This window comes from Lepisosteus oculatus, chromosome 15, assembly GCF_040954835.1.
Source record: "Lepisosteus oculatus isolate fLepOcu1 chromosome 15, fLepOcu1.hap2, whole genome shotgun sequence".
Classification (NCBI taxonomy): domain Eukaryota; kingdom Metazoa; phylum Chordata; class Actinopteri; order Semionotiformes; family Lepisosteidae; genus Lepisosteus; species Lepisosteus oculatus.
In genome coordinates, this window is record NC_090710.1 from 32,951,571 (window position 1) to 32,974,196 (window position 22,626).

Below are 22,626 nucleotides of genomic sequence, written 5' to 3' on the forward strand. Positions count from 1 at the left end.
TCTTCTCAGTGTTGGTATGCTCTGTTTAACGGGAAATAGTTTACATGGTTACTTAATCAGGTGAATGCTGCAGTGTTGAAATGTCTCCAGATGCTGAAATGGTGTATACATGAGCATTTGATTGGTTTAAGAATGCTCATAGGCCAGAAACAGGAACATCAGTTTGTAAAATACATGCATTGTTTCCTGATCTATCGCAGAACAGGTTTGAAAATAAGTCATTGAAAGATCAACATTTAAAAAAAACCCATGGCATTTACAGTGCCCTCCCTAAGTATCGGGGCAGTGAAGTATACATTTCCATCTTTGCTGTAAGCTATACTGAAGCAAATTGGATTTGAGATAAAAAAGATGAATGAGGCAAAAGCACAAGATGTCAATTAATGTTTAAGAACAACAATTTTCGGTTCCCCCCTCTTCCCCAATTAGAGGAACAGAAGTACTGGAACAGTTGGCTACCAGGTCTTTCTTATGGGTCAGATGTTTCTTGTTGCATTGATTGTGCTCATAGCTGCGGGATTAGGTTTCCCTTAGTGCTCCGAATGGAATATTTCATGGTGCCCCAGAAAGTAATCACAAGACAACAAATGAGACTTGACAAAGTTTATTTTTAATTACTGTTAAAAACCATGTATAAAATATTTCCTGCTCCAGAACAAACACCAAAAGTCTCAGTTTCTAACTCAGTTGTTTTGAGCATTCTATATAAAAACATCCAAAAGTTACTGAGGTTAAAGGTCAGAGCAGCACGACTACCATGCATGGAACCGTGTGGCAGGCGGCGATCCTTTAATAATACGACTCTCTCTCCACCCAACCTGCAAAATGAAAAAAGGCTACATTAGGAAACATTCTTTCCTCCACTTAAGCTTCACACCGAAGTGCGAGCTTCACACCTGAGCTTGTGCTTGAAGTACAGCAGGGTCTCGACATTTTCAAATCTATCCAACGGCTAATTTGCCATGTTGCGATTCAGTCTGGCAGATCGGGTCTTGTATGCAAGAGAACAAACTGAGCCTGAAACCAAGTCGAAGGTTGTTAATCACAACTTTCTAATGAGCAGAGCACAGATATGGATCATGAGGAAAATCTAGCTAGTGAACGAGTCTCTCCCTGCTCTCCCCAAGTGGTCTTGTTCGTTATATATATATAACGAACACTCCAGGTTCTGTGTCAGCCACGTAGGGAAATGACAGGCTGGAGACAGTTTTACAGGCGCTCTAAATTCTTTTTGCACATTTCATCACAGAGCAAGGTGATAATCTTGGAGGCAGAGAGAGAAAGCACAGGAGTCAGCTGGATGCAGAGGAGGGGTTCGTGTTTATTTTAGATGATAACTGTAAGTTTATTACTGTTGTTTGGTTTTATTGATCAATGTTACTTAAAATTAACTGAAAGTCAACACATTACTGCTTTAAACATTATATAAGCGAGTATTACTCATGTCTTTTACCCATACAAAGTATGTTGTAGGCCATTATGCAATGGGCTTAGAGATGGGCTTGTTCACCCAAGAATTTTGGTTTTTGCAAGGGTCTGCATATCAAGACCCAACTTTACTGACAAACACCAAGAACCACAAATTTGAGAATTAAAAACAATTTGTTTCCTTTGGTCAAACAATCAAAAAAAAATATTAGCACAAAATAATGACAAACTGATTTATTTATAAATTCTATACATCTCAATGAACATGGATTCCCAGCTATATAGTGGGGAGCAAATATGCTTAATGTTTCCTTACCACTAGCATAAATCAATTTTCACAGTAATTTCAGAGTCAATGGAAGAGAGGAGCATAAACATCATGGAAGACTAGCAACTGGGGCATGGTCATCCTGCAAGATTTCAGTCCCATCAGGATAGAAATGCTTCAGCATAGGATGAGAGTGATCACTCAGAATGGCTTTGTAAATACCAATATATACCTTGTCCTATAAGGGGCTGAGTGGCCCTTATCAACATTAAAACACACCCCTTGCTATAACAGAGCCACCAGAACACTTCACGTTGGGACACAAGCACTTGAGCCTGGGAGTTTTTTGACATTTGCCACACATCTGCTCGCCCGCTTGTTGAGAACAGGGTGAAGAACGACTCATGATTCCCCCCTCAACTGCTCAGTAGAGCCCTGCCTGTGCTCTTTGTACCGCTACTTGTCAAAGTGCACTTTTAGGTGTAATAAGGGGTTTATGCACTGCAATCCAACCATAGCATCCCTCTCTGTCAAGTTCCCAACGGACTATATTTGACAAAACTACAACTGTCAAATCTAAAATATTAGCAGGCAGTCAACTAATTCAGAGCTGCTCGTTTGTTTGGCCTTGCATCTCAAACCAATGCACCAACATCACAGTTGATAAGTATGCGCTTCGTCCACAGTTGCCTCTAGGGGATGTCATCTTTCCCTCCGACTCCAAGCCGATACAAACCTAGCCTCCACTCCTCGTGAAATGTCAGCAAGTTGACCATTGAAGCTCCTGTCAAACCTGCCTCAGCATTCGCCCATCTCTTCTTTTAGCCAAGGAAGCCAAAATAATGGGCAACAATGCTTTCAATATACTTTGCATCCCTCATTTACTCATGTGTTTCCCTTATTTTAGCCGTTACCTGTATAAACCTGTTATAAGCTTAGACAACAAATACACTTATAAACAAAAAATAATTAATAGTCTTACCTCCTGGGCTGCGTCGGAGGATAAGTTTCCGGATTTCATCATAAATAAAGATAAGTAGGGAGTAGGGGAAGGCGCAGAACCACCAGTTTGGTCTGAAGAGGACAAATGTAGCAAATCAACTTCAATGTAATGTAGCCAAGTAGAAAGCGTATGGAATTCATTAACGGGAATTTATATTTTATGAATGATGCAAATACTTTAACAGTTTATTCCTTGGTAAAACAGGTTTGAGATCAGTGGTCAAACAGCATCAGAAAAAGGAATTAAGTCAAGGGAAAAGGCTCAGATAAAAGTCATCTCCCACCAGGAGACTTTCCAAGTCATAATTACAAGAGGTCAAATGCGTAGTCCAGAGAGCTTTCAAAAGAATCAACTTCAGCACTGCAGCAACTGATAAACGACTCCTAATAATAACTTTAAGCTGAGTACATGTTGCATCATTCACTGGTGTCAGGTAGACGAGGGTCATCCTTCAACTTGCAGCAGTACACAGCCAAGGCCCCCCCGAGATCATGAATATTTCTTCGTGGACATCTAGTTAAATAAAGAGCAAGAAAGCACTATACTCAAACTTACTTGAGTGGGTACATTCTGAGGGCAATGTCCATTCCTGGGCAGTAAGACAGGAAGGCTGCCAAAGCGGTTTCTTCAAACAAACCAAAGATGAGGATTTTGTTCCTGTGGAAGGTTAATGGTAAATTAGGTCTTGACAGAAAGGAGCAATTTACGTGGATCTCTGGTGGAAGAGCAATCAGTGTTCTAGCTGAGCCATTTTTCGACTACATCAGGCATCGAATTAATCAGATTCCTCATCACACTGTAAACTGTCAATCTGCATTTCTCGAACCATTACGATGCTACCAATTCAGTTGAATATCCAGTCTTCAGTGATATTAAACTTAATTCAAAAGGTTACTCTGTGGTAGAAAGTAATTCTACACCTAGTTTCCCCCACACTTACTTCATTCCCTGCTGGAAGACAGAATTTCTTCTTGTTTTACAGATGATCAAGTCGGCCCACTGCACCACCACAATGCTTGTAAAGAATGCTGTGTGACAGGTGAATTCAACAATTTTTCTTTGCTCGTAAGTCTATAAAAATGAAAACAGAGAAAAAGACTAAATAAACATCTTGCATTATTATTATTCCAATGCAGACATGGTCAAAATATTGATCACACTGACCCACTGTTGACCATAGCTGTCTTCCACATCATTGACGTATTTGTCATCCCAAGACACACGGATCCCAAGCAGGTCAGATGGTAGGAAACCATTCTCAGCAAGAATGACAAAGTAGGTGAAGAAGCCTCCCAGGGCCTGAATCATACCTAAGAAAAATTGAAATATGTTATAAAAACAGTTCTACACAGCTGAGCATGCATGAGTAAAATATAACCATTGCTGTGCATAACCAGCTCAATCAATTTGATAAGAAACCATCAACAGCAATACTATCATCTGTTAGGTGCAATTATGTTCAGTCATTCTTTTAAAAGCTGGTGAATCTGCGGAGTACGGCTACTCCTTATCTATTAGTCAATATGCCACAAAATGCACATGATGATCATTACAATGTGCATCATGTGCTTTTTGTAGCATATTGACTAATGTCAATGTTACTCAAGGCTGCTGGATGTCAGGGTCTACTAACCCCCCAATGCTTGGATTTATTTTGATTGAAACAACCTTTTCCCTAATAAAAACACTTACCAATCTGACCATAGGCCATACTAATAAGCCTCTCGTTCACCAGCTTGTCTGTTTTTGGATTTCTTGGCTGTCTCTTCATGATGTCACTCTCTGCTTGTTCATAAGCCAAGGAAATAGCAGGAACCTTGAAAAAAAAATAAAAAAATGACTAACGGAGGCTTAAAACTCAGCTAATCTAAATTGCAGTTTTAAAATGATAAACTTGCACATTAAATAACTAGAGCAGATAAAATTACATTTGAAACAAGTAGTGAAAAGAAGAATGCATTTGCTCTCACCATGTCAGTGCCCAAGTCAATGCACAGAATGGTGACAGTTCCCAGTGGCAGAGGAATGTTGGCAATGATGAAGAGCAGGAAAGGTGTGATCTCAGGAATGTTACTGGTCAGGGTGTAGGCAATGGACTTCTTCAGGTTATCAAAGATCAAACGGCCTAGTGGGAAAACAAGTAAAAGTTCAAACAGTTATAGCAATGTCTTTAACATACAGAATACATAAAAGGGGACCTACTTCACCACTGAAGAGCCACCATCACAAGCCAACCAGGCAGAGTTTATTGTACTTACTGAATTAAGGAGATACTTCAACAGGGCAAAGTGTGCAAGCCCAGAATGGATAATCAGTCAGGATGCTAGAGGTAATTATTCTACTTTAAACAGCAGGGCCATCAGATCTTGGTGGCCAAGAAAACGGAGGTCCTGTACTCTCATCTGAGAGAGTGATTCCTACAGCACAGCGTCCTCTGTCAGCATAGTGAAGAACTGGTCTAGTCATGTCTAGAGTGAAAAATCACCGTCACCATTCTCTCCTCAGAGGTCTCCCATCCCAGTATTTACTGGGCCCAGTCTTACCAAGCTTTAGAGAGCCAATGAGGTCAGGCAAAAATAAAACCCAGCCAATTCACTTGAAAAATTAAGACCGCATTCACAGATAGCTCTTTACAAACTTCTAAAAACCGTTTTACCTTCTTCTACACCGGTCACAATGGAAGCAAAGTTGTCATCCAGCAGGATCATGTCAGCAGCCTGTTTGGAGACGTCTGATCCAGCTATGCCCATAGCAACACCGATATCTGCTTTCTTCAGGGCAGGGGAGTCGTTCACTCCGTCACCAGTCACGGCTACAATGGCACCCTAGTGAGTGGAAGAGACGTTCACTGGGTTTTTACATACCAAGAGCCTTCCAGTTAAAGCAATACATCCCAAGTGAAAAATTGACATGTTGGCGTAACCAGTTCTCCAGTCCCCCCAGTTATGTAGTTATTAAATAACATAGAAGTGGAATATCCAAATGTCACTGGAAACAATTTGATATTTTCTTTAAATTAAGCCAAAAGTGTTCAAGTCTTGCCATAAACTGAGCAGTGAAACCTGCATTTTGTGACAAGAATAAATCTGCTTCCTAGTCAATAGTTCTGCAGTGAATCCCTAGGCTCGCCACTGGGGGAACGCACATCGCCAGCGCTGCCCCATACAACATAACAACAAAAATACACATCGCTCATCTGAAGTAAGGTTTACACTACATCTAGTGCGACATATACTGTCCAATTGTAAAAGCTGGAATAAGGGGAGCCATGAAGACACCGAGACTTTTAACACATTTAAGATCAATATTCAAGAGGTTTTCTCAAAACTGTGTCTTTAGGAAGCCACCAAAGATGTCACCAATAGTTGGCTGCATATTTAAGAAACCTCAATCATTCCTTGCAATAAGGGAATGTACCATTGGGGGGGAAAAAAAAAAAAAGACTAACGGTTTTCTAGAAGACAGCCACAAATAACCTGCCAACCTACCACACTTCATGTTATTAGTAAAGCTAGAAATAAGATGCACATTTTAAAATATTTTAATGACCATGTTAATTTTAAGGCATGAGTTTTACACTTCATCTCGATGCCTGAACGTTTCCATAAATGAATTTTACCCGACATGCCCACAATGTAAATGAAAAGCAACATCACCATCAGCATCCACTTGGCTCTGTACGATTCCAAGAAAACCTCATACGCACAATGTAAAGGCATCGGCTCTGCAGACCTCAGGAGCTCGTTAACATTAATACTTTCTCTGCTCGAGCTCCTAACACTACCGGCACATCTCTGCCCTCATCCCTACCGCGCACATGATGTGCCTCCAGGGCCTCCACAAAACACAGGCTTTATTTGTATTTGGTATAACATTAAAACACGGTGCTTCTTTAGATAATTATGTTTTGTTCAAAAACATAAATCAAACTGAAGGAAGCTAACCATAGAGCATCTATTTATAATTGCTTTGCATAATATAATTTTAATAAGATGCTGCATGACTCCATTGGCCTGGAGCTACATTACACTAACGTCTCTCTAACATTTGGAAGTCCTCATCAGCATGCTGGTGATGCATACATAACTATCTAGGTTCAAACACCGTACTTTTAACAAAAATTGTTCAAAGTATGGTGCTACAAAACAAGTTACACAAAACTTAACACTATACCTTGTGTATTTTTCAAGTTCAACAGTTACAGTCTGGCACATAGGTAATATTATAGTTATGCTGCTCATAGTCATAAAGCATTACTGTTTGCTGTCTATTGGTGAAATTGTATTAAGTTATTACATTACTGTAACCAGCCTTTTCTGGCTTTTCATTTTATGAGGTCAGTACAGTTTTTAAAATAAATGTATTTTTGTGAAGAAACCCCAAAAAGTCTAAGTGTAGCTATCGCTTACATGCCTAGATAAAACATCCCCAGCACACCCACGTTAAATAGCATTCAAGCCTGTTATATAATACAAGATGTCAGATCTCTTCTCATGCCTTATACACCACAGTATTGTGTAGAACCCAATCTAGGGTGTTTAGTCAAGGCTAATGACTATTGTCAGAACAGGAGTAACTCAATACTGCGCAGCACCTGTCGTTGGCAGCCCTCCACGATGATGAGCTTCTGCTGAGGAGAGGTTCGAGCAAACACGATCTCAGTGTGGTATTTTAGGATGTCATCCAGCTGCTCGGAAGTCATATCCTTCAGGTCACCGCCGTGAACTACACAGGCTTTGGCATCTCTATAAAAAGAGACCGTTTGAAACGCAGAAAAAAAAGAAATGTGCTATCAAAAAAAATGCAGAGCTGGATTGACTCAACAATACCTTTTTTAAACAGTCATGCATTATTTTTAACCTCAACTTGTGTTTTTGTGTACGATGAACAATCAAAACCTACAAATTCCAAGACCTTTTAGTTTCCAATACCTATAAATGAAGCTGCCATTTTTGTACTGCAGCAATAAAACACAACAAACACAAAAGGCAAAGAAGCTTAGTTATGGGTCCCATACCTGGGGTTCACCTCTCTAACAGGGATGTTCAGACGGGCTGCAATATCTTCCACAGTTTCGTTGCCCTCAGAGATGATCCCAACACCCTTTGCAATGGCCTTGGCCGTAATGGGATGGTCACCAGTAACCATGATAACCTGAAAGCAATAAAGGGAAGGATGACTCCAGATTGCTTAAGACAACCAACATGACAGAATGCTTATATTAAAAAAGCAAGTTACCTTAATTCCTGCACTCCTGCACTTGCCCACAGCATCAGGCACAGCAGCACGGGGAGGATCAATCATGGACATCAAGCCCACAAAACAGAGGTTCTCGGTTGGGAAGTTCACCTCATCGGTGTCAAACTGAAACCCTTCAGTAAACTGGTCATCAGGCAGGGCAAAGTGGCAAAATCCTGCAGGACGGTAAATGGAACATGAGGAACCAGTAGATTCAGCAGCAAGAAATCTTGCTCATCTTACTGCATTAACCCACAAGAAACCTCAACAGTTAGGGGCCAAGACCGAATGAGCCTTCTCCCTCCTGTGTGCGCTACAGTTGAGTAGGTTAGTTCGGGAGAGGGCAGCAAGATGAAAAAAAATTGGCTCTACGGTGATTAATAAATCTAAAGCCATCCTGCACTAAGTAATTGTGAAAAATTTGGCTTCGTTTCCTCACATTCACACATTTAAGTTTCTCTTAATGAGGCTGAGAAGGCAACAGAACAGACTTACCAAGCACTCTCTCTCCCAGGCCACCGAGCTCAAGGTAGGCATTCTGGAAAGCATCCTTCATCTCATCGTCCAAAGGCTGTTCCTTGCCCTGCATCAGGATGGTGGAGCAGCGGTCGAGAATTCTTTCTGGGGCGCCCTTCATCACCAGGAGGTATCGGGATTCGGATGGATTTTGGTTCTTATGGATAGACAGCTAGAGACAGAAGCCATTATGCACACATAAGAGTCTGTCCAGATTTATACAAAAATTGTTGTACTTATCCAGGTTTGGAGAACTCGCCTTTGTGGTTTGCCTTTAGGCACCTGGATTAATGTTTGTACCTGGTACTTGTTGGTTGAATTGAAGGGGATTTCTGCCTCTTTGGGATACTGCTCTCTCATTCCTTTCACAGACCCACAGCACAGCTCAATACATTTCAGCAGGGCAGCTTCTGAGGCATCACCAGCAACATCTCTCTGTGAAGTTTCAAGATAAACACAATGATCATGCAGTCCAAGACTTTGAACAGGAGAATCCTTACGTTTAATCAATATTTAAAAATTTCTTTACCCTGTTTAAAGAGGAGAAAAATCATTAAGCTTTTTTTTTTTAGCATAACCTACCTGCAATGCCAGACTATCTGGAATTGCACTTGTTGTTTCTAAGCCCGTCCCATGTCCAAGTTTGACAGAGATGCAGCAATTTAATCACCCAAAAGGAGCAAGGTCAAACCCTTAAATCCAGCCTGCACCTTCTTGCGAGGTGAGAGGAAACTAGACCCCCCCCAGACATGGGAAGGGCATACAAGTCACACAAAATGTGCTGCAGAACAAAAATCGAACCAAGGACCCAACACCTGCATGGCTAACTGCTGTAACCATCACAACTTCAAGGTTGAAATGAACTTTTTTCTAAAGGATGTGTCTTTAATTGCCAGTGTGCAAGTCCTAAAAGCAAACATCTCAGGTCTGTGTGAACATTACCACATCAGTACACTAACTAAAAAGCACACAAGCAGGAGAAATGGAGACATGAACACTTGGCTTTTTTGGCTGGCCTAGGGCTGTGATTGTGATAAAAAGACTAGGAAGTTTTGTTTTGGCTCCGACATCTATTTTTGATTTGATATAGATTCATATGGCACACCAGTTTTCTCACATTGTACATCCAAAACACTAAGGACTTTATTTTTTTTAATTAAGGTTAAATATTTAAAATACTCCAAGCCAGGAAAACATTTGAATTACAAATCGTCCTAGAGTTTGAGCTGTAATTTAAACTTAAATACGTCATACAAAGTTAATTAAACGTTTGCTAAAAAGGAGCTTGTCTGTGTTATGTGCTTGTGTTGAAAGAGGCGCTTTCATTTAAAAAGAAAAGTCCTACAAAAAGGTTAGCTGCGTCACTCAGTTAAGCTGAAATGGTTCTGGTGAAGTTGAACAAATGAAGAATAAATGCTAGAACCCATCAAGCACAATAGAAGAAAACAGAAAAATAGCGCCAGTGTGTCTCGGTAAGATCAACAAACTATAATTATGTAGGAGTCAAACACTTCTTCAGTATGTGGGATCTGATAGTTCTCACAGAAGCTATGTTGCACAAGATGGAGAGGCAAATTTCCTTAACGCCTTCATAAACGGAGATAGAAAGACGCTTTCATTCAGAAAATCAAAATTGAAATGGAAATAAATTCTAAAGTTTCTTTCAATTACACTGAAACCCAGCTTGTTCTGCTTGTGCTTACTTACACCCTCAGTACACAAATGAACTGTAATCTACCAAGACAGCAGAACACTGAACTTTTTTCCCCCCAAGCAGACAGGGCCAACCGTTCAGCAGCAGGTTAATAAACATCACCAGAAATCCTGCAGGGGAGTTTTTAAGGAGGTCAGCTCCTCCTCCTGCTGCTGCTGTAGCACACAGTAATCCCACAGTCCTTTTTTCTCCTCATCAATGAAATGCTTATTTAAATGATCAAGTCCACATTTCCCTCTAAATAATGCAACATGCAAATTTTCACAAATGGATATTAATAACCAGATACCAACATCACAGCTGTCCGAGTTTCACGTTCTTCTGGCTTTACTACTGCCAACGTGCCCGAGGCAATAGCTAAAACAAGACCTACTACCTACGTGTTGAATCTTATTCATACACCCCTGCACAGTTGACTTTCAACATCTTTGTTAGCATTTTACGATGCTTGGCAAAGAGACCCTGTCATCTGGTTTTGTACCTGTAGGCTTCAAATCTCTATGCAAATCTGTTAATGTAATATGGTGGTCAAAATGTTTAAATGTTTGTAACCATACTCATGTTCTTAATATTGAACCGCCAGATCCATCCTTCCATTTTTAATAATGGCTTAGTCCAATACAAGGTGACAGTGCTTAAAGCATCAGATATAAATTTACTTATGTAAAGTAGACTGATATTTTCAGTTCTAAAACGTATTATTAAAAACTAAGTGGACAATGTTTTAACCCATGAAATACACTGCACCAATTCCATCTTTATGCAAGTACTGGAGATGACCTACTACCTTCTATTACAGTGTTACTACATTTTACAATCTGTAAATTGAAATTGTGTAATTAATTGTATCCTAATGTTAATCTAATCCCTATAACTTCCTGTCCTCCTACACTTCTATCCCTCTTAACGAGCTCGTGGACAAAGCATTTCATTGCCGACGACACCGCTGTATGCTGTACTGTTCGTGCATTGATAATAAACCTTTACAGAAGACTTTCCACCATTTCTGCTTTCAAGACAAAAACTGAAAGAGAAAGGGCATTTAAGCACTATTCCATCAATGGGGAGAAAAAGGGCCAGCTGCTTTGAATCTCTTCAAGAGAACCTTAGGAAGCAAGGGGAATTTTTGCTTTGCGGTCCCCATGTCGTTACTCCCCGTCTGACTGATAAAACCTATGATGTGACCAGATGTTTGAGTACCACACCCAAAAAAACAAACTGGACAACAGCTGACCTTCAGAATTGGCACGTTCTCCTGTGCAGCCAGAAACACAGCGCGGTTGCACAAGCCGGCAACCCGGGCCAGAGCTGCCCAGGTTGGAGAGCTTCTGTCAAAAGACGTACCTGCAAGAGATCAGACACGAGTGATGGAAGAGCTCCCACACATTCCAATGCACGGTACATCATGTAGTGCTTTCTTCTTCAATCAACAGTCCAGATGAAGAGTTCATCTCATCTATGTTTATTTAGAAAAGGAGGGGTCCTGTTTTTTCAAGTAACCGAAATGAAAGATTCATGTAGCTTACCGCTCTGGTTCTCGGTGGTGTCGGCTTCATGAATCTGGTTGTCAAACCACATGTGAGCAACGGTCATTCTGTTCTGGGTCAGGGTGCCAGTCTTGTCTGAGCAAATGGTAGAGGTGGACCCCAGAGTCTCCACAGCTTCCAGATTCTTCACCAGGCAGTTCTTACGGGCCATACGTTTTGCTGTGAGAGTCAGACAGACCTGAGGGGGAGGGAGAGCAAAAGCACACACTGTTATAGTTTCAAAATGAAACTCTCAAAGAGAATGAGTGAATGTCAATAATAATAATAAAAAAAGATATTCCTAAAGTCGAACCTGGCTAACTAATTTGATCTGAAGCAACTGTAACTGATAGCACATAGAAGAGACTTTTTTTTAAACCAGAAACTGTGACAATGGTCTTCTTGAGGCCTGCAATTCAAAATGGACTTAAATATAATATGAATGGACCTGAATATGATAAGGCAGAATAGAGAGATCTTTACTCCACGTCTGTATCTTTATGAACCACCATCAAGGGTCCTTAAAAAATCTTAAAGCTCTTACAGTGACTGTAGCCAGGAGACCTTCAGGTACATTGGCCACAATGATTCCAATCAGGAAGATCACGGCCTCCAGCCAACTGTAGCCAAGGATCAGGGAGAGGATGAAGAAGGAGATTCCCAGGAACACCGCCACCCCAGTGATGATGTGGATGAAGTGCTCTATCTCAATAGAGATGGGTGTGCGACCAACTTCCAGACCAGAAGCAAGAGTTGCAATACGGCCCATCACGGTTCGGTCACCAGTGTTGATGACAACCCCATGAGCAGTGCCTTTAGAAAACAACCCACATCAGAGAAAATGATGGAAATAAACGAAAGCAGCATTCCAATTCTCTGCAGTACTTGCATCTCAGAGTTAATAGATCAAAACCTGCAAAAAACTATAAAATGGTACAGGCTTAGCCTCATATGGCAATTTCTCATGGAACACTCCACCTGTATTAGCAATGTTTAAATCCAAAAACGGAAGGGATTTCTGTACAATCCTGTACCATCACTAAACACCGGGTTATTACTACACTTTGGAAAAGGTTAGACCAACTACATTATATGGTGCTACAACTAAGCAACCACAAAGTGGCAAGCAAATGTGTCTTAGATACAAGTACAAACCTTCAACACAGTTGGTGGAGAAGAAAGCAATGTTTCTGGTCTCAAGAGGGTTTTCATTGGAGAAGTCAGGAGATCTGGTCTGCGGCTCTGACTCCCCTGTGAGTGAAGAGTTATCAACCTGAAAAAACACAAAAATAAATTTGCAATTTTCTGAAAGCTTAGCCATCTTGAGGAGAGTGGAGTCCCCAACGTTCTCTTTGACGTGGAGAAGTAACCAACCTTGCAGCCGTGAGCCGAGATGATTCTCAGATCAGCAGGTATCCGGTCTCCCCCCTTCACTTCCACCAGGTCTCCAACAACAACCTCCTCCGCATTTATGCTCTTTTTCTCCCCATCTCGAATAACCAGAGCTTGCTAGAAAAGGAAACCAGAAGGTTTTTACTTCAAAGTTTGTCCACCGACTTGTAGTAATAAAACAATAAAAAAAGTTAGATTTTGTAGTTGGCTTGCAGTGGTACCTTTGGACATTCACCCAACCCCCAAGGTGAGACCCATCTGTTTTCCTGAAGCAAGAATTTCATGAGGTTTATCCACCCATTGGACTGCATATTTTTTAAAACAAATATATATTAAATACCTGAGGAACCATGTTTTTGAAGGACTCCATGATCTTCGAGCTCTTCGCTTCTTGGTAGTATGAGAAACAGCCAGTGATGATGACGACAGCAGAAAGTACAACACCCAGGTACAACTGTGGAAGAAAGGAATGGTTTGAGAAAAGAATGGCTTTGGTTAAAGGAAAACAAAAAGGGAGCCACGCGATTCCTTTAGACTGAATCAATCTGCTTACATTGTCATTAACAGGTTCTTCCTCCATGGCAGACTGAATTCCATAAGCCAGGAAACAGAGAACAGCTCCAGTCCACAGAAGCATGGAGAAACCGCCGAACATCTGCTTGCAGAACTTGACCCACTCGGGGGTGGTGGGGGGAGGAGTCAGGGCATTGGGGCCATCTCGCGCCAGGATCTCTGCAGCACGTGCAACAGTTAAACCCTGGGAAAAATAAAAACAAAGACATTAATGCACACAATATTTCCTTAAACATTCTCAGGCAACATTAAACAATAGGATTCATAATAGTTTAATATATGAATGCAATCTAAGACATCAAACACTAGCTGAAGAAGAACAGCATGCAGGAATATACTTCTTTTGGTTCTCTGCGTTTCCTTGAATTCAGACTTCAGCAGCACTTGCAACAGCCTCCTGGCTCTACTTAATGAGCTTGAGGTAATGGCTTCACCTACTGCACGCAAGCCAAACACATTTAATGCCTCTATTTGACAGAGCAATGAAATATGAAGCAAGCTGTGTCTGTTGCACCTCCAAAATTTTAGTTCCAAAGAAATAAATCAAAACCTACTCAAATGCCCCAAAAAACTGCAAACATTGCTTTAACCGAATACTATCCCATTACAGAGACCTTTGCAAGCCAACATAAAAAAAATCCCTCATTTTTATCCCCCTGCTGCTTCAAAACTAACTCTCAGACAGTGAAGGGCTCAAGAACAGCAGACCCTTCAAAGCTTGGTAAATGTCAGGCGTCTCCAAAGAGAATTCTTACTGAAGCAGGAAGAAATAATGGAAAAGGCCATAACTTGGAAGGGAAAAATAATAGAGAAATATTCAGAAAGACATGGTTGATTCTTTGACAAGACCAGAAAACAGGTTGAAAAATGTGTTTTCCATGCTAAAGGGAACCAAAGGGAATTAAGGTGCTTGCTGTTGCTAAGAAACAGGTTCCCATATTCAAAAACAGGGCTCCTTTTATACTCTGAAGAAATAATACTCAATATGAAATACAAAAAACTCACTCAAACACACAGCAGTGTCTAAATAATTTGCATAATAGTTCTATATAAACACATTCATGGAAAAATATCTTGCAATGTAATCCAGAGAAAACCTTTGAGAACTATAAGTAAGGAGCACAACTTACCTTTAATAATCTTACAAGAAAACGTAAGTCTATAGTTTTGGGGAACAGAAAATGGTCTTCCACTAGTAACTAATCCTGCTGATATAACAGACTTACCCGACTGAGGTCAGTGCCATACTTCCGATGAAGTTCATCCAGAGTAAGCCTGTGATCATCCTACAAAATAAGATTCAGAAGAACACAGCACATTTAATACGGCTATTTAAAATGGAAAGTGAAAAGTACATTACCTGAAAAAAAAATGCAGAGAACGGAAATCTGAGTCACCAGGTTTGGTTAACTTCTAATAAAGGAGCAAGAACAGAACTGGACAGGAAGTGTTTTTTCTGAGAAAGGTCAAGAGGCACGAGCCTTACCAAGTCGACTTCCTTCTTCAGCTCATCCATGTCTTTGTCCTTCTTCCCCTTCTTCTTCTTCTTCCCTCCCTGCTCCGAGGTGGCAGCCAGCTCATACTTGTCACGGCCTTCCTGTAATGAACATGGGATCAAGTGAGCATCTCAAAAGGCGGTTTGTGACGCAGTATGGAGCAAATCAAGAATATCCGCAACATGCAACCAAGATCCTCATTTGAACGAGCCAAGATGGTTATCCAGGTCATTGCAATGTTTAGGTTACAACAACTTTAAGATCTATTCAACGAAATCGGAGCACTTACTCAAACTTAGGAAAGTTAATAGAATGTACAGGAAAGGAACCTAAATGAACCTGCAATTTTATAGCTCGGGACTAAGACTCAGATTCAGAATAGCATGGACTGTCCAGTTTGAAGGTTAGTCTTCTGGTACCAACAAACCTGTAGGTTGGTGTCCTCTTTGATTAAAATATTAAAATTACAGGTGCCCCTCGTGATCTGAATGTCAATGGATCACCGGTTTTCATGAAACCTAAAGTACACTCAAGCACATCACAATCTCATCCGTCCGGTTGTTTACTTAGTACCTCACGTCATGATGCAGACCGCACACACTATGCAAATGTGTAGCCCGTTTGCATGCTGGAGCTCCAGAAAGAGCCTGATCTATTCTATAAAGCCTAGTATATCATATTACCCAGAAGCCCAACCAAGTGTATATCCTTCCTTACTATACATCACATTCATGTGCTATTCTAATGTACGGCGTGGTTTTGATGTCAGTTATACTGTTAGGTGGGTATCCATTTTCACAAAGATAATGAACTGCGGAAAAGAAAAAAATATGGCACCAGAGAGCCTAAACAGCCATTCCTCTCATGAGCTTGCGCAGAACACCGTTTTTTTAATGGCTACAGTTAAAGCCATTCTGAAAACAAGTATTCACTACAAGGGGTATTCAATATGTGCCATCAAGGCACTTTATTGTCAGAAGTGGTTTAACTTCGAGTTTTCCCCAAGGCTCCCAATTCTGTTTTACAGCAGCATAAAATTGTAAGCATTAGAAAGTTGTTTCACATTCAAATATCAAGATCATTTGTCTTCACGGTTAATTAAGGTTTAAACACTAATTTGTACACTTCTCCTTCCTACAAAATTCAGTAATGAATGAATTTAGTTTAGTTTTCCTGTATATTAAATCTGAGCAGCTTGGATTACTAAGGGCAAGATCTCAGAAAACAAGTGCAGCAAGACGACAGCCTCCGGAGAGAGACCTGAGCGGCAGGTCTTCCACACAGACTATTGCCCCACCACACCTCATGTGCGGACTTCCACCCTCTCTGCTGGCAAATCAGCTTGCGTTTTCTTAACGAGTCAGCAAAAAGGGCACAGTGGAAAAGAACAGGAAGGTTGAAGTTCAGAGCAAACTGCACAAGTAGTTATAATAACTGCAGTTAATGAGAAAGCAGCAGAGTTTTTACAAGTGATCTGAAGCTAAAGAAAAGGCCTTATACTGAATTGAATAAATCACATTTTGAAACAGAGGGTCATTTTTAAGCATCTCTAAGTTAGTATTTTTGCCAGCTCCAGATCTTTAGGAGTTAAAAATTTACCTCAACTCAACTGGTTTGGATTCTGCATCAGGGACAAGGTGCAGTAAAAAATTGCAGAAGGAAAAGGTTAACTAAGCTATTTAACCAAATTAAAGCCTTCATTGAAAGAACTGATCATTTTCTGAAATTCATGTGTCACTTAAAGAACAACTATGCTTTTTAAATTGCCGTTTAAAATCCTCCTCTGCACATTTTCAACATGAACATGTCGAGCAGTCCATCAGCACTGCAGATTTTCTTGGTTTAAAAAGAGAAGACATCACATTCTAATGAAGCAATCTAAAGAAATGTGCCCCCCCATTACACAAATACTGAAGTGTGATGTACAGAAATGGCAAAGCATTGTAGACAGTGGAGGGAACAGAATTACACACAGGCAGGGAGGATTTTGTAATACTCTTTATTTACCCACCAGAGGGCTTTGAGATATTGTATTATAATAAAAAATAATGGTATGAGCCAACAAGACACTTCGATTACAATAGGTTCCCCAGTGCCCATGAACCTGATGATACAAGTGCATCTTGACAGCCTCACTGTAAATTTATTGTCTAGGGTCACAGAAATCCTGCAACACCCCTAGAGGAAAAAAAAAAAAAGTCAGCAACATTCTCTTCACTTCCACATTTCTCCTTACTGGAAGGTACCAGCCATCTGTTCTATTTGGATGTTTATTATGGTTGTATTCATCTCAGGGTTTTATTTGCAAGAATGTTAGATGCAACCAGCATCGACAGAGGTAGGACAGTCATATCCAAGAAGAAATTTGGCCCGCCCAGACAGCTTGGCTTTCTAAAAAAGCCTAGTTTGATAGGAACTCTGAACCCATACCTCAATTCACAGGGCAGAATGCCCACCTTTAACAGACTATCTAAAACCCAAGCCCAGTGCCTCAAACCACTGCTCAAACCCCTCGTCCTAGGGTTCTGGCTTGAAAAGATGGTTGAATTTTGAACTCGGTCTTAGGATTGTGCCACTGATGGAGTGGTCGCGACCAGAATCAGCTGTTGCAGTGCACTCATACCCACCCTTGCCAAACAGAGAAGTTACCTCAATGTGCTTTTGATACTGCTAACTTTGTGTCCTACTGCAAGTGTTGTGCAACTTCTGCATTACTGTACAAGAAGTGATATTAGAAGCCACAGTGTTTGACTTAAGTGGAAAATGTTGCCGTCATAAAATAAACAGCTATGACTTGTAAACGTCACGTTTCTGCACTTAAGCATATGACCAAACTTTTAGAAGAAAAATCTGAAGCATCTTGTAAAGAGAGATTAAAACCAATGACATCCACAATTATCATCATACTTCTGTACGTGCACTGGATAATTCTAATCTTTTAATTCATAAAGTTACATGCTTATAACCCCTCACCCAAAAAATAATATTCAATAAGAACAAACTGAGGGTCAAAGACAAACACTACTAAGTACAAGACCTCTTGTCAGCTTTTAGCCATTTGTAGCACTGCACATTATTAAAAAGCAGGCAGCACAGGACAAAACACTTACAATTTAAATATATTAATAACTTTCTACCTATATCATTTATTCTCTATTAATAATTAATTTTTCTTCTTAATAAAAGGAACAGGATAACAGAATCTCTGACATTAAGACTGGAAAATTTCCAACTCCCACCAGGAACAGCAGAATGAGAAGAATGGGTATACATTTTGTTAGAGACTGTATCCAAGAAGTTGGGGGAAGCGCTGAAATGATTGTAAAATTTAAATTAAAACAGGGAAATTCATTCTGAAATCTAGTCGATATTTAACTGCAAACTAGATGTTATACAAAGGGGATTAAAAGTCCCCTCCACCCAATCTTGTTTCTTTAAGTATTCAATATTTTAGGCAAAAACTGTGGTTTGTTTTACTGGCATTTTCTTTCTTTGAAATGGTCTTGCCAAAGTTGGGTACAGTATGTTCTTAGAATGGATTTGGGGAGGATTCTCTGACTAAAAACATTTCAGGAAAGATCCAACAGTGAATAAAGACCAAGAGGCTGACGTAAACTAGACAGGCACCAATCTAAACTCAGATCAAGATATTCAGAGAAAAAGCTCATTTTGTAGAATGCCTCAAAACAGTTGTTGCACATGTACAAATCTTTGGACAGGTATACCACTCAGAAACCTAGCTCAGCAGCAATGACTAATAAATACATTCACACCTCAGGATATTCAAAAGTAATTTGCTTTGCCTACAAAGGATTGGGTTATAAAGTGATTTTTTAGGAAAAAAAAAATCAATACATAAGAAACCCCACGTTCACTTAGTTTTAATGAGAAATTATGCTGTACAGGGACAAACAACTCTTCCTTTGACTGTCAAAACCAAGACAATTTGTCACTCAGATGCTAAATCTCGTAATCTTCAATTCACCAGCACAGAGGAAAAAAGGGGTCTGCTGAATCCTTTCACAGAACCTGATCCACTTTCGGAAAAGGTTACCAAGTCCTAAACAGTAAAAGGAAAAACTTCAGCTGACCGATTTTCATTCCCGCATTGTGAAACAGGTGCGGTGGGGGATCACATGTTGTAGGAGGGTCACGATCACCACTTTTGCCATTGTTAGGGTGACAGAGTAAAGGAAAGATGCCAAGCCCTTTCTCTGCATGTCCCACATTAAATCAGCTCTCCTTGTGTCTGATGTTCTGCCAAACATCAGAGTTAAGATCACTGAGCCTTCATGACAAGCATATAACAGTCTTTCATTTTCTATTACCGAGATGGATAAACAACAAGAGTTCAATTAATCATGACTAGGATGTAAAAAAGTGTTACATCTTTAAAGGAATTGCTTAGATATGGGCTCACCCTAGGATTTTATTCTTAGAGACGTTACAGTAGCCAGACTTTGAACCTTGAACATATTTTAAATATTGTTTCCGAGGACAGCACACAAAGCCAGGCATTGGCTGGAAGAACCTACAGAACTGCTGCTCTTCCATATTAATGAGCCCATGAATAGCAAGTGTGTTTGGGGTTCTGCGGGCGTACTGGCAACTGCAATAAGGATCGCATTTCCAGCCGATCAAACAACCACACGACAGAATGAAAAGGGTTACTAATTATTTCACAAGCATACGGATTCAATGATCAGCTACGAGAGAAACGCAACTGTAACTTCTATAGAATACTCACTACACCTCCAGAAACCCGGGCGCACCCCCCAAGAAACCGTACAAATCAAAATGAGGTCACACTTAGAAAGGCCGTTTGTTACCCACATATTAAGCCGGAGATCTACTTAAATCAGCTTTCCTCTACCTAGCAACATATCTACAAGACACGGTTTTGAAAGTCTTCAACTAAAGTCTACGAGTCACCATGTTTTTTTTTCCCCCCCAATTAAAAGTAGGCTAACCTCCAGACGTCTTAAAGTTGGCTTTTACTTAAGACAAGAGCTTTTTGAGAATCGACGAGAATCAAAAAGTGAAGGACTCGCCCCTGTAAAGCGTGATTTTGTCTCAAGACGCTACATTTTTTGTAGCAAAAATCGCGTTCAGGAAACGGGCCGCCGAAAAAAATAAAAGGCTAGCAGTCTCTAGGAAATAAAAGTGGCGAGTTCATTAACGAATATCCCTCAGAAGAAAAAGGAAATGTGTGCAGAGTATTATAGCCATGAATCATAATCAATAAAAACGCATAACCAAGAGTATAGTTTTGGATTTCAAATTTAAGATCATCCCTTTTTTATTGAACGACGTTTCTGACTTCCCTACCGCAGTTTTCTAGAAACAGACAGGTTCATTTTTGACACCCTCACATTTAATTCAATACGATGGTCTCGCACTCCCGTCGCCTCCTGCCTCTGCGCCACTGCCAGCACATAATCCACATCTGCAGCTCCAGCCCTTCACTCTTACGGACCAGAACCTCGTTTTCTCTCGGAAACCTGAAAAGGAGAGCTGAGCCGACATCCGGCGAGCACCACCACAGATGACAAACGAGACGTGCGCCAATTTCCCCAGCACATGATTTGCTCAGTTTCAACATACCGAAGAAATCCAACATGTGTTTTATTCTGCTACCGTTTGGTGCAGCGCGCACACACACACAAATTAATAAACTTAAAACCGAAAATAGTTATATTGATGTCAATAAGTTAACTAATCTGTTTTAGTCACAAGACGGCGAGTTTAAGTTTTCTTTCCCTTTTCTTCTCAGCGTGGAAAACTGTAGGCCACGCTTAACAAGTAGGAGGAAGTTACACGTTATCTAGCCGTTTTTTTTTTCCTTCCCTTCATTCACTACTACTGTAATCCCAGACAACGATTATAAAGCAGCCCGTATTCACACGTCAGGACCCCCCAGGTATAAACTCGACTCGCAACTCCCAGCCCCGCTCCTCACGACTGGCTTGCGCGCAGCCGCCGCCGGCGCCTGGTGAAATGTAACCAGCTCGCCGCCCGACTCCGCCGACTCTTCGATGCGCCTTGAACTTTCCGCGCTCCTCAGTCAAGTAACCAGCGCGGATACAGGTCCGCGGCGGACCTTTGATACGGGCTGGCGCCGCCCGCACACAACTCTGGGGCTGCAGACAGCTCCTTAGTTGCCCCCGTCCCCTCCCCAGACAAAAAAAAAACACCACCTGTATGAGTGTGACTTATGCTGCCTTTGGCGCCGCTCTCTTAGCCGAGGGCAGATTGTCAGGCACCAGACGAGAAAATTGAGAAGATCACTTACTCCAACTCCCATGTTTGCTGTGTTTTGTGTAAATCTTCCTAGCCGAATTCCGAGGAGTTAAGAACAACTGATAAATCTTTTGGATCGGATCGGGTGTACTTTGCTGCGCTTGGCTGTCCTCAGTCCACACGCCGCACCTCTCCGTAGCCCACAGCCGACCTCCCTTGGCTCTCTCGCCGCCTTCCAAATACTTATATACTGGGTTCGTTCGACGGTGACGTCTGCACTTTTTGCCATGGTAACCTTGAAATGAGGGAGGAGTCTTCCTCCTTTGAGTAGATTATTATTATCAGTTCTCCTGATAAACTATAAAGTTACTTTCATTTACAATCTGACGCGAATGAAAAGTTCATCTGTAGATGAACGTACAAATCTGCCGAGAATTTTTAGCAGAAAAGCGGAGCTGTCCGTTTTTTTTTCAACCTTTTGTCAGTTTTGGGTAATGCACTTTCGAGTATGCTTGTATTGCAGTTTTTTTTGTTCAGCCGGTATACAAGACGATCACCCAAGAGCTTCATTCGAAAGATTTATCTGAGATGGTGATTATTTACCCTCTCGGTGTGTGAATGTTTCTTTTTATGGCGAGGGGTTGTAAAAATAATACTGATTTAGTTTTTGACAGCATTTTCAACAAGAGCCTTGTTGTTATACTACTCTTGGATATATAACGCAATATTTATGTTTGAATAATTAAAAACTAGGATTATTTTAAAGTAACCTTTCATTAACAGATAGAAGGATGCATTTTAAACACAGATGGAATTTTTTTCTGACCTTGTGCAATTAGGCTGTGACCTGCACAAAATGAATGAGGTCACCAAAAAGAAACACAATGTTTTTTCTTCCTAAAATTACTTACAGTACTGAACACGCTCCTTCCTCAGTACCCTTACTAACTTAAACTAATGCTGTTAAGTGTGGTTTACATTTCCCAGATACGTTAATTTTCTAGCTTTGTTTGGATTTATGTAAATAAATACCTAGTTTAAAATAGCATCCTAATAAAGAATGCCATAAAAAAAATTCCCCAAGGGGACAATAATAACATTTGAATTGAATAAAATGTGGTCTAAAATGTTTTGATTGATTTTACTTTGTGTCTTTTTAAGATTTTTACAGAAAGTGCACGCTTAATGTTTTGTTAATATTGTGTAATATGCTTTTTAAAATTTTTAATATT

At 40.5% G+C, this 22,626-nt stretch overlaps 1 protein-coding gene across 1 annotated transcript; it reads right to left on the bottom strand.

Moving 5' to 3' along the window:
• Window positions 1-588: 588 nt before the first annotated feature.
• On the bottom strand, window positions 589-21,627 carry LOC102689287 (sodium/potassium-transporting ATPase subunit alpha-1). The gene is made up of 23 exons (XM_006639371.3): window positions 21,447-21,627; window positions 15,145-15,255; window positions 14,885-14,944; window positions 13,639-13,842; window positions 13,426-13,539; window positions 13,068-13,202; window positions 12,849-12,966; window positions 12,238-12,506; window positions 11,694-11,892; window positions 11,402-11,511; window positions 8,754-8,888; window positions 8,433-8,625; window positions 7,938-8,113; window positions 7,717-7,853; window positions 7,294-7,444; window positions 5,356-5,524; window positions 4,670-4,824; window positions 4,392-4,515; window positions 3,864-4,009; window positions 3,640-3,770; window positions 3,255-3,356; window positions 2,679-2,770; window positions 589-818 (listed from the first exon to the last, which is right to left on the bottom strand). Exons 1-23 carry the CDS (start codon window positions 21,456-21,458, stop codon window positions 790-792), a joined length of 3,072 nt encoding a protein of 1,023 aa, XP_006639434.2. The 5' UTR covers window positions 21,459-21,627; the 3' UTR covers window positions 589-789.
• Between the last annotated feature and the right edge of the window lie 999 nt (window positions 21,628-22,626).